This window comes from Eimeria tenella, genomic scaffold (assembly GCF_000499545.2).
Source record: "Eimeria tenella Houghton genomic scaffold, Eth_scaff35, whole genome shotgun sequence".
Classification (NCBI taxonomy): domain Eukaryota; phylum Apicomplexa; class Conoidasida; order Eucoccidiorida; family Eimeriidae; genus Eimeria; species Eimeria tenella.
The window spans coordinates 288,180-298,695 of record NW_013543232.1 but is presented as its reverse complement, the minus strand read 5'-3'; the positions used below and the strand labels follow the sequence as shown (position 1 = coordinate 298,695).

At 58.2% G+C, this 10,516-nt stretch overlaps 2 protein-coding genes across 2 annotated transcripts; both read right to left on the bottom strand.

Annotated features, from left to right (window-relative positions):
- Window positions 1–2,845: 2,845 nt before the first annotated feature.
- ETH_00024160 (uncharacterized protein) lies at window positions 2,846–5,491 on the bottom strand (the record flags this gene model as incomplete). The annotated part of the gene is made up of 8 exons (XM_013376496.1): window positions 2,846–3,010; window positions 3,418–3,495; window positions 3,660–3,737; window positions 3,977–4,039; window positions 4,375–4,525; window positions 4,834–4,949; window positions 5,080–5,187; window positions 5,381–5,491. 8 exons carry the CDS (start codon window positions 5,489–5,491, stop codon window positions 2,846–2,848), a joined length of 870 nt encoding a protein of 289 aa, XP_013231950.1.
- A 2,084-nt stretch (window positions 5,492–7,575) lies between these two features.
- ETH_00024155 (cystathionine beta-lyase, putative) lies at window positions 7,576–9,271 on the bottom strand (the record flags this gene model as incomplete). The annotated part of the gene is made up of 3 exons (XM_013376495.1): window positions 7,576–7,802; window positions 8,013–8,787; window positions 9,005–9,271. 3 exons carry the CDS (start codon window positions 9,269–9,271, stop codon window positions 7,576–7,578), a joined length of 1,269 nt encoding a protein of 422 aa, XP_013231949.1.
- Window positions 9,272–10,516: the final 1,245 nt, after the last annotated feature.

Genomic DNA, 10,516 nt, shown 5'->3' with positions numbered 1-10,516 from the left:
CGCTGCCGCAGCCGCTGCTGCAGCTGCTGCCGGCGCCTGCAGCAGCAGCCGCTGCTGCTGCTGCTGCAGCCTGACGGAGATCTGCATGCGACGCCATGGCCACTCAACTAGCTGCTGCAGGACGGGGAGACAAATGCTGCAGCAAAGGACACCGCACGCACAGGCGCAGCAGCATGCAGCAGCAGGCAGCAGCAGGCAGCAGCAAGCAGCAGCACGCAGCCCCGGGCCGCGGCAGCAGCAGCAGCCCGCGGGCCGCGCACGGCAGCAGCGAGCAGTAGCAGCAGCAGCAGACAGCAGCGCCGGGGGCCCCCAGGGCCATTAGGGGGGCCCCCAGGGTCCGAAAACCCCAGAGGGGGCCCCCGGGGCCAAACCCTAGCAGCTCACAGCGAGGGTTTGGGGGGGGAAGGGGGGCCCCTCTGCCTTGAGAGGAGAGAAGAAGGGCCCCTGTGGCCCAGCCATGAACAGGTGGGGCCTGCAGGGGCTGCTGCTGCGGGTCTGCTGCTGCTGCTGCTGCTGCTTCTGCTGCTGCTGCTGCGTGCGCTGGGGCCGCTCGTGGCTGCGCGGGCACGGCGACAGGCAAAAGCTGCAGCCAATTCAAATGTCGAATATTTTGTAGACTAAGTTGGTTGGGAAGGAGACTTGGGGGGCGGGAGGGGCGCGGGGGAGAGACGGCTGCTGCTGCTGCTGCTGCTGCTGCTGCTGCAGCGCAGCAGACAGTCTTGCGCGCGACTGGGGCGCCGGGGCGGTGAACACGGAGCTTTGCGCGCCCGAGAGGAAATAAAGAAAGAGTTAAGTCTTAAAACATTTATTTAAATCCACAAGCTCGCGGGAATACTGCTGAAGACGGCTGTTCGGTCCGGGAGGAGCGAGTCCGTGCCACGGCGGCGAGACCCCGGGCGGGTTATTTCTCTCTTCGGCCTCCGAGGGGGGGAAAAAGAAAGAGAAAAGGATTTTAAGAGTTATTTAGACGGCAGAAACGAAAAGAAAGAGGCCCGGAAGAGCCGCTGGGCCCAGGGATGGGAGCGCAGGCAACAAGTCTAGAAAGGAGGGAAGGAGAGGTTAAGTGGCGGGAGGCGAGATGGAAGGGGAAACAGAGACAAAAAGGGGGTTTCCGCATGCCAAGTAAACGAACAAGTCTTTCTATTTACGCAAATGAGAAAATAAACCGAGAGAAGGACTCATTTAAATGAAGAAGGAGCACAGAATGGACATTGGCATCCGCTCCATGGCCTCCACATTGCCTGGAGTGTATGTACACTCTACGCGTGTCTGGCAACCGAGGCCGCCTTGAGACTGCCTCCCCGTCAGCCTTTCGAGCCTCTTCTTCTTTAATACTTCATTTTTCATTGTTAATATTACTTTTTAACCATTAAACTTCAAGAATTTGCGAGAAAACCCCGCCAAACCTGCCGCCGACGCCGCCTCCCTCCGGGCGACCCCACCCAGAACACCCCCCCCTTCCCCGGCCCATTCGGCACCGCCCAGCAGCCCTCCGGGCAAATTAAATCCATTAAAGCTGCACTTTTTGCACTTTTGCGACCCAGCAGAGCCTCCTCTGTCCAGGAAGGCCCTTAGCGGCTGCTCGGGGGGCCTCCCCGCTAGCTGCAGCGCCCGCAGCTCGAAGCAAACCCACAAACTCTTGTCTTGGCCCCAATAACAACAACTCCACCCTTTTCCCCTCAGCCCTCAACAAACCCCCCGGCCTTTGCGCCCACAGACTCCCCCGGGCCAAGAAATGGGGCCCCCGGGGGCCCCCCGCTGCAGGGGGGTTTGCTGGGGCTGTTTGCTGCGGCTGGGGGTCCCTGTGCATGCGCAGCGCTTTGGCAGCTTCAAAGCAGGCCAGCGGGACGCGCAGCAGCCAGCAGCAGCAGCAGCAGCAGCTGCTACTGCTGCTGCTGCTGCACTCGAGGCTGCTGCGCGCTTTAGGCGCCGTAGTTCTGTCTCTTCAGACCCTCAAAAGTGACACAAATAAATCCAAAAGCGCCCTCTAACTCAGCAGCTCATAGGCAGCCAAAGGCACAGGCTTCGAAGCAGCAGCAGCAGCAGCAGCTGCTGCTGCTGCTGCTGCTGCTATTGCTATTGCTGCTGCTGCTACTGCTGCTGCTGCTGCTACTGCTGCTGCTCCTGCTGCGCATTGTTAGAATAGAGCTACCGTAGGCAGAGAGTGCGCTGCAGCCAGAGGCAGAAACTAGGGCAGCAAGACTTGTGGCAGTTTTGCTGCTGCTGCTGCTGAACTTCATGAATCTTCAAAGTTCTATTGGCTTCTCAAAAAGTGAAAAAGAGCTATTAAGAGACACAAATGGCCATTTGCTGCAGCAGAAGGCCTCGGGCTCTTCGCAGCAACTGCTGCAGCAGCGGCAGCTGCTGCAGGTGCCACAGCTGCTGCAGCTGCTACAGCTGCTGCAGCTGCTGCAGCAGAGCTGCTGCAGCAGCTGTAGCTGCAGTGGCTGCTGGACCTTGCGCTTCCAGTGCGCTACTTGCTGCTCGCGCTGCTGCTGCTCTTTTTGCTGCTGCTCAGGTGCCAGCCTGTGGGGCCAATTTGCTGCTGCTGGCTTTGTGGCATTTTTTTGTTTGCGATTTGCTGAAGAGCTTCTTGGCCCTTGAAAGCTGATGGGGCTTTTTAAAAGAAAAAGAATTGAAAGTCAAAGCCCAGAGCTGCTGCTGCTGCTGCAGCGCTGCTTGCTGCTGCAGCAGACTACCGCACTGCAGCGAGCTGCCCGCATTGAGCGCGGAAACCCTAAACCCTAAACCCTAAACCCTGGCCAGCTGGGGGCCAAGTCCACCTCCAGGGGGCTGCTGCTGCCCATCTCAAGAGCAGCAGCAGCTTTGCTGCTTCTTTGTTCAGCTAATCTTCAGCAGCAGCAGCAGAAGGAGTTTTGGAGGGCCAAAAGCCTGAGCTTGAAGAATCTTTCTTCAAAATCCTTTGCTGCTGCTGCTGCTGCTGCTGCCGCTGAGAAGCAGAGCCCGGCGGCCGCTGCCGCTGCCCCTCAAAGCCGAAGCTGCAGTCCCACTGCAGCACACGAGCCCCACACAGCCTCCAAAAGTTCACTCTTTGCTGCTGCAGCAAAGCTGAAAGAAGGGAGCAGCAGCCGCAGCAGCAGCAGCAGCAGCAGCAACAGCAGCAGGAGTATGTGCAGCAGCAACAGGTGCAGGCGCAGCAGCAGGAACAAGAGCAGCAGCAGCAGGCGCAGCAGCAACACGTGCATAAGCAGCAGCAGCAGCAGCAGCAGTGTGTTCAACAGATCCGTCTTAAAGGCAGCTGCATGCGGCGGCGTGCTGCTGCGCATTGAGCTTTGCCGCTGCGCCGCGCTGGGGGCTCCGAGCCTGTGTGGGGCCCGGCAGGTACTGCAGGCAGCAGCAGCTGCAGCAGCTGCAGCAGCTGCAGCAGCAGCTGCAGCAGCGGCCCCTCTTGCTGACTTTCTCGCGGCTGATGTAGCTGCGGGGGGTGGCGCTGAGGGCGGCGTCTAGCTCTTGGCAAACAGTCCGCTGCTGCGCCTGCACAAGAGCAGCAGCAAAGTTCTGCAGCAGCACTGCGTGGTGCAGCAGCAGCAGCAGCAGCAGCAGGCGGCCTGGCCCTGCGGAGACGCCCTGGACCCTCTTCGCTGTGCTCTGCTGCTGCTGCTGCTGCTACTGCTGCTGCTGCTGCTGCTGCGCCTCACGTGGGTTTGCTGCAGCCTGTTGATCAGCTCTATCTCCTCGCGCTCCAGTGCTGCTACCTTGGCCGCAAACTCCTGCCGCTGCGCAGCGCAGCACAGCAGCAGCAGCAGCAACACAGCTGCTGCCAGCAGCTTCTTGCGAGCAACTGGCACGACGGGCACTCCTAATGCGGCCTTTTTATGCAAGACCAGCTGCACTGCAGGGCTGCTGCTGTTTCTGCTGCTGCTGCTGCAGCTAGGAGGAGCAGCCCCGCAGAGCGGGGATGCTGCTGCTGCCACTGTGCTGCTGCTGCTGCTGCTGCTGCTGCTGGCATTCCCACCTTGCGTTCCTCTTCAGCTACTCTGGCGTCGTAGTTGGAGTGTGTTGCTTCGAGGCGTTTTTGCTAAAAATAAATGCAAAGATTTATCAGAACAAACACTTAGAAGTGTGCTTTGCTGCTGCTTCAGCGTTTTCGCGGCCATATATCCTCCTGCTGCAGCTGCTGCAGCTGCCGCAGCTGCTGCAGTTCATTCACACTAGGGCCATTGGCCCTGCAGTGCTGCGCGAGAAGCGAAGCAGCAGCACTTATAAGACTGAGCAGCAGCTCAATTTTACAAGTGCTGCGTGTCAGTGCAGATAATGGAGAAGACTTTACTGTTTTCTGATGTTGAAATTGAAATAAAGTTGGATAATTAGACTAATATTAAAAGCCAGCAGCATTCAGGAGCTCAGCAGCACCTGTTCGAGCCGTCTTCTCTCGCGAGATTGCTGCTGCTCTCTGCGAACTTGCTGCGAGCGCTGCATGTTGTATTCCTGCTGCTCTTCATCATAATGCCGCCTCTGTGCAGCAGCAAGCGCGTGTTCCTGCTTCACCCGCAGCACGTCTTGCCTGTCCGCAGCACGAGCGAGCCAGGGTTTAGGGTTTAGTGCCGGGATACGGGAATAAGCTGCACAAATTGGCTGCAAGTGGCTATTGGCGGCACTCGAAGAATTTTCAAAACTCCCATAATGCTATTTGACTCAAAATAAAAGGCCTGGAGCTGCAGAGGGGGCCGGAAAGCTCTAAGTTCAAGTTTCGGGTGCACACAGAGTCAGTGCTAGCTGGCGGGGAAGCTGGTCTGCCTCTCTAGGTCCGCTTTTTGCGAGATTTCTTAAATATAAATGCAAATTCATGTTAAAAATGCACTTATTGCAAACCTTTTGGCTTCTGCTTGCCGCCTGCGAGCCTCATCTCTGGCCTTTTTGTCGCGCTCGCGCTGCGCGGCGTTCGCCTTTTTTATTTCGAGGATCTGCCGCGCTTTCTCGGCTTGTTGCTGCCACAGCCCAAAAGGAACATTAAAGGCAACGAAATGAGCGCTGGGCAGCGCAAGAACAGCAGCAAACAGCAGCAAACAGCAGCGAGCAGCAGCAAACAGCAGCCACAGGGCACTGTTGCATGCGCACCTTCTGCCGCATTTCTTGCCGCCTTCTTTCCCGCTGACGGGATTCGTCGAGCGCGCGGGTTTTCTGCATAAGCTGCTCCACTTTTTTTCTGGCTTTTGCATCTTCGAGCTGCGCGAACACCCGGGGTTTCAAAAGCACCATTTCAACGCCAGGGGCGTGGCGGGGGAGCCCTGGGAAGTTGAACTGGAGTGGCAGAGGCTGCTGCGCTGCACAGTTTGCTGCTGCTGCGGGTCCAAAACAATTGCTGCTACGAAGTGCTGCTTTTAAACGGGAAAAAGTGGCGCTGCTACCGCCGAAGTACCCGCAGCAGCGCTATGCGGTTAGCCAGCAGCTGGGCGTCGAGTTCCGCCTGCTTCCGCTGGTCCTTCGCCTCGGCCAGCGAAATCTTTTCGGAATGCGGCGGGGCCGCCATGGTGGCTTTTGCGGGCAGTTTGGCTGCAGCAAACGAAACTCCTCGGGCTGCGCAGCAAGACCTGCTGCCCCATGTGCTGGCTGTGCATGCGGCTCGGGGAAAGCGGGGCAAAAACGGCCAGTCAGAGCCCCCCAGAGCTAAGCAGCTTCTAATTTGGAAGTTTGGATTCACTTAAATAACAAGATGAAGCCACTTTGGCGAAAAAGTGCTTCTCGGGGTGTCCAGTGGACTCAGTTGCTGCTCCCGTCTACCCAGCTTGCTGCAGGGAGTGCTGGCCGGAGAACTTAGAATATTTAATTGCAATTTTTTGAAGTAAAAGAGTGTTGGAACTTCAAAGCTGGTTCTCTGCGCAGGAGCAGCAAGAGCTACTTGTGCCTAGAAGCATCTTGCTGCGCAGCTAGAACGAAGTCAGATCTGCACTTCTAATGATGGAGTTTCGCTGGGAACTTCTCGTAAAAAAGGCATAAATGCAACAGTGGGCCACAGAGAAACAAAGTGCTGCCTTATGGGCCTTATCGCTGGCCAAGTTCTGGAAAAAGATGAACTGCAGAGGGGCAATAGCTACACAAGGAAGCTTTTGCCGGTGGCATTGGGTTTTGTGTGAGGCGGGGCTCCCACAGAGAGGCTTTGTTTAAGGAAAAGGAGCTCTTTGCATTAACAAGTGCTGGAGTTTGGGAGCATATCTTAAAAAAGAGCAGCTACCCGCTGCTGCTGCCCAGCTCTCATGCCGCAGCTCCTCGCCGGCCGTGCGGCTAGCCAGACGGAACAAGAGTCCTTTGAAATTCCCTGCTGCTGCTGCTGCTGCTGCTGTCGTTCTTGAGGCCTTTAGACCTCGTATGGTCACCCTAGGAAACAGTACTGGCTGCAGCCCCGAACTGCATGGGTGCGCTACCCTGCACGCCCAACGCGCTGCTGGGAGGGGCCCCTAAACAAGCATTCTGCAAGCAATTCTGCAGCAAATGCGTTGAAGTTCTTTATTTAAACTTCCAAAATTCGGTAAAGTGGGAGTGCGGCGCTGCACTGCTGCTTGCAGCAGCAGCGAACGCTGCCCACAAGCTGTTGCCCCACAGGTGACCTGGCCCACTGCGTGACAGACCGGCTCTGTTCCCGCGGCAAATTATTCGGAAATATGTCAGTAATCATTTTAATGAATAAATAAATTCAAATTCCGCAATTTTTGAGGGATGTTCAGCAGAGTGTGTGGCAGGCGGCACCCGCTGCAGGACACGTGTGCGGCTGCAGCAGCAGCAGCCTCGCTGCGATCCTCCCTCTGGCTGCCCCTCTCACGCGTATATTTGCATTCTTTTTGGAAGAGAAACAAAAGAAATAAGGTGGAGAGTTCTTTCGAGTCTGCTGCGCTGGCTTGACTGGCACATCTCCCGCGCAGTGGGAAGTGCCGCAGCGCCTGGTGCTCTCCACACCTGCTGCTCGGATTGGAATACGGGTTTATTCCCTCTCTGGGGCCCCGTATGCCATTAAATTCAAGCAGTTTTTAATTCTGCAGTCTTTTTGGATGAGAAGCAGCAGCTCGATTGCCATAAATTCTCCCGCAACGCCCCAGCTGGCTCCCTGAGGCCCTGATGGGTGCAAACATTTTATTCAAAATTGGCGAAAGCACCGTCTTCCGTGAGCTCTAATGAATATCTTTTGTTAATACTGGGGTCTAGAAAGCTCTGTTTTGAGGCAACTGGGACAGAAGTAGGGCCCAAGTTTCAGTTTTGCAACTTAAATTAGATTGAGCGTAGCGGCTCTGCGCGAGTCAAAGTGACCATTTCTACTAATTTGCGCTCCCTATGGGCTAGCGCAGCTAAAGAAGGGGGGGCCCTGGACTCGGGGCCCCCTAAAGCGGGGCCCCCTTCGGTGGGGGCCCCGAAGGCTCTGTCACTGGCCAACCAGAAGGGTCCCGGGGGAGGCCCTGACTGCGTGATTGGCAGAGCTTGTGGAAGCGCTGCAGCAGCTGCTGCTCGGGGGCCGGCGCTGCAGCGGTTTGAGGCGCTGCTGCAGCGGTTTGAGGCGCTGCTGCAGCGTTTCGAGCTGCTGCTGCTGCGAAGCGCATGCAGCTGGGGCCCCCCCTGCGGCTGCGGCTACTCCAGCGCGTTCAGGGCCTTGTCGAGGGCCGCTATGAGGTCTTCTGGACTTTCGAAACCCACAGAAAGCCGCACGTAGCCGTCAGACATGCCTATGGCGAGGCGCTGCTCCGGCGTCAGCTGCGCATGCGTGAAGACCGCTGGGCAGGTTATGAGGGACTGCGCAGAGCCCAAGTTCTCGCAGAGCGAAAAGGGATAGCCAATTGTGTTCATCAGCTTGACGCCTGCAGCAGAAGCGCGCAGCAGGAGAGCGCAGCAGCAGCAGCAGCGCAGCAGCAGTGGGAGCGCAGCAGCAGTTGGGAGCGCGCAACTGGCGCGTTTTCCGGCGTTTTTTCCGGAAAAGAGGAACAAGTTAGCAAAGGGAGTTCAGCGGGAGCAGGAGCCGCCCAGGGGCTGCAAAACGGCGCCCTCTGCAGGGCCTCGGAAGGAAGTACCGGCCTGAATGCCGCCCTTGACGTCGAAGCCGAGGACGGCGCCGTGGAGGCCGTGGCGGTGGTACTTCTGGGCCAGCGCGCGCTGCGGGTGGCTGTCGAGGCCGGGGTAAAGCACGCGCTGCACCCTGGGGTGCTGTTCAAGAAAGCGGGCGAGCTGGAGCGCCGTGCGGCTCTGGCGCTGCAGGCGCAGCGGCAGCGTCATGGCGAAGCTGAGCGTGTAAAACGCCGTCTGCGGGTCCATGATGCTGCCGCAGATGTTGCGCGTGTAGGCAATGCGCTGGGCCTGCGCGGGGAGGCGCGCGACGGCGCAGCCGCCGGTGGTGGCGTTGTGGCCGTCGAGGAACTTCGTCGTGGAGTGCAGCACCACGTCGGCGCCGTGGGCCAGCGGGTGCAGAATGAAGGGCGTGGCGAAGGTGGAGTCCACTACGAAGAGGATCGCGCGTTCGCGCTGCCGCAGCTTTCCGGAAACGGCCTGCAGCAGCGCCGCGGCTGCTGCGCCCTCCAGCCCCGCGCGCCGCACCTCCTCTTCCGCCAGGATCTCGTCCACCAAGTCCAAGTCCGTCAAGTGCAAAGTTGGGTTTGCGGGCGTTTCCGCAAACACCAGCTTCGTGTTCGCCCGCAGAGCCCGCGCCACGTTCGAAGCCTCCCGGAAGTCCACGAAGTCGAACTCCACGCCGAAACGCCGCAGGTACTCGTTCGCCGCCCGGTAGGTCCCGCCGTACAGGCAAATCGGCATTATGCAGTGGTCTCCTGCGCTCAGATACGTCGTCAGCACCTGCAGCAGCGGCAGCACCGGCAGCAGCAGCGGCCGCGGCGCCGCAGGTGAGAAGGAAAGCTGTGCAGAACGCGGCCCCTGCGCCGCCTCGGGCACCCACTCTGTTGGCTTTCTTTTAAGAGATTAAGGGGCGGCAAAACGCCCGGAATGCACGCGCAAGGTAGCAAAGAGTGCAGGCAGCAGCAGCTGCTGCTGCTGCTGCTGCTGCTGCGCTTACCGCAAGCGTGGCGGCCATGCCGGTGCTGAAGCACGCGGCCCCCGCGCCGCCTTCAATCGCACGCATTCGCTCTTCTAGTGCACTGACTGTAGGGTTCCCCGAGCGGGAGTAAGAGAAGCCCTTCTTGAGGTACTCCTCCACGCTTTCCTGCACGAAGGTGGTGGAGTGGTAGATGGGCTTGGATATCGCGCCCGTGACGGGGTCTGGGGAGACCCCGGCGTGCACGTAAGTGGTCAAATTGTCTTCGGGAGAAGTGCAGGAGTCCATTTTGAAGTTGGAAGCAGCAAAGCCGTGGAGGTCACTCGCAGCAGTGCAGCCTGCGCGCCGGATGTGGGGGGGCACCGAGTCGAAGCTGAAACGAGGCCTCAAACCAGCAACACTCTCCTCTTTTTATCTTTGACAAATGTTTCAACTAATTTCCGAGGTTTTCCGCGCCGAGAAACCTCCAGGTCCTGCTGCTGCTCGGTGGCTACAGCTGCCGCAGCGCTGCGTACTAGCGAGCAGCTGCGTCCCGTCGGCTGCAGCTCTCCCGCCACCCCCCGGCCTCCTTCTTCGGAAATCGCCTTTTTTTTAACTATTTAAAACTCCCATATCTCTTTAAAACAAATAAAAACACCAATTGCCACGCGCTTAGCTCTTCCGACGCTTTCTGCAAATGCCCCCGCAGCCCTACACGTGCTGGGGGGTCCTCGCAGGCACTCCGCCGCCCGCACGAAGCAGCAGAAGTCCGCTTTTTCCCCATTTTAGTTTCTTTTATTAAACAAAAAGTGCATTTGTAGCTGCATTAGTCCTTTTAGAGCTGCGAGACGGCACAATCCGAGGCCCAGCGGTGGCTGTGAGAGCCCCCAACCCGGACTTGCTGCCTCTCTGCTTCCTGCTGCTGACTGCTGCTGCCTGCTGCAGCAGCAACAAAGCCTCAAATGCCTTTTAATTCGCCCATAGCTGCATTAGTGGCAGCACTGCGGCTCCGAGAAGAGGCATTTTGGTCTTTGTGCAATTTTCTGTTTCCCCTGAGCCTTTCAGCTCTCCCCGGAGTGCACACAGTCTCAGCGGCTCGCCGCAGAGCCTTTTCTTGAAATGAGACTTTATTTAAATGAAACAATCACTAGAGGCATTATTTGCTGCTTGCTGCCTCTCTAGAGCAGCAGCTGCAGCAGCAGACCGCAGCAGCAGGCCGCAGCAGCAGTGTGCAGCAGCAGTTGTTTGCCAGGGCCACCGTACGCGCAGCAGCAAACAGCAAGGACTCCTCTGGGGGCCTGGAATGAAAATAGATTTAATAAAATGAATTATTAGAACCTCAAAAATATATTAAACAATTCGACATTTCCTCAAATCCTGTTCAGTGCTGCTGCTGCTGAGCAGCCTGCAGCAGCACACAGGGCGCAGCCCACTGCTGCCTCTTGCTGCACAGCAGCAGCAGACTCAACTTCTCAGACTTGGGGGCCCCCTTGGGCCACAAGCTGCAGCAACGGGGGCCCCCTCGGGCCCCAAGCAGCAGCAACGGGGGACCCC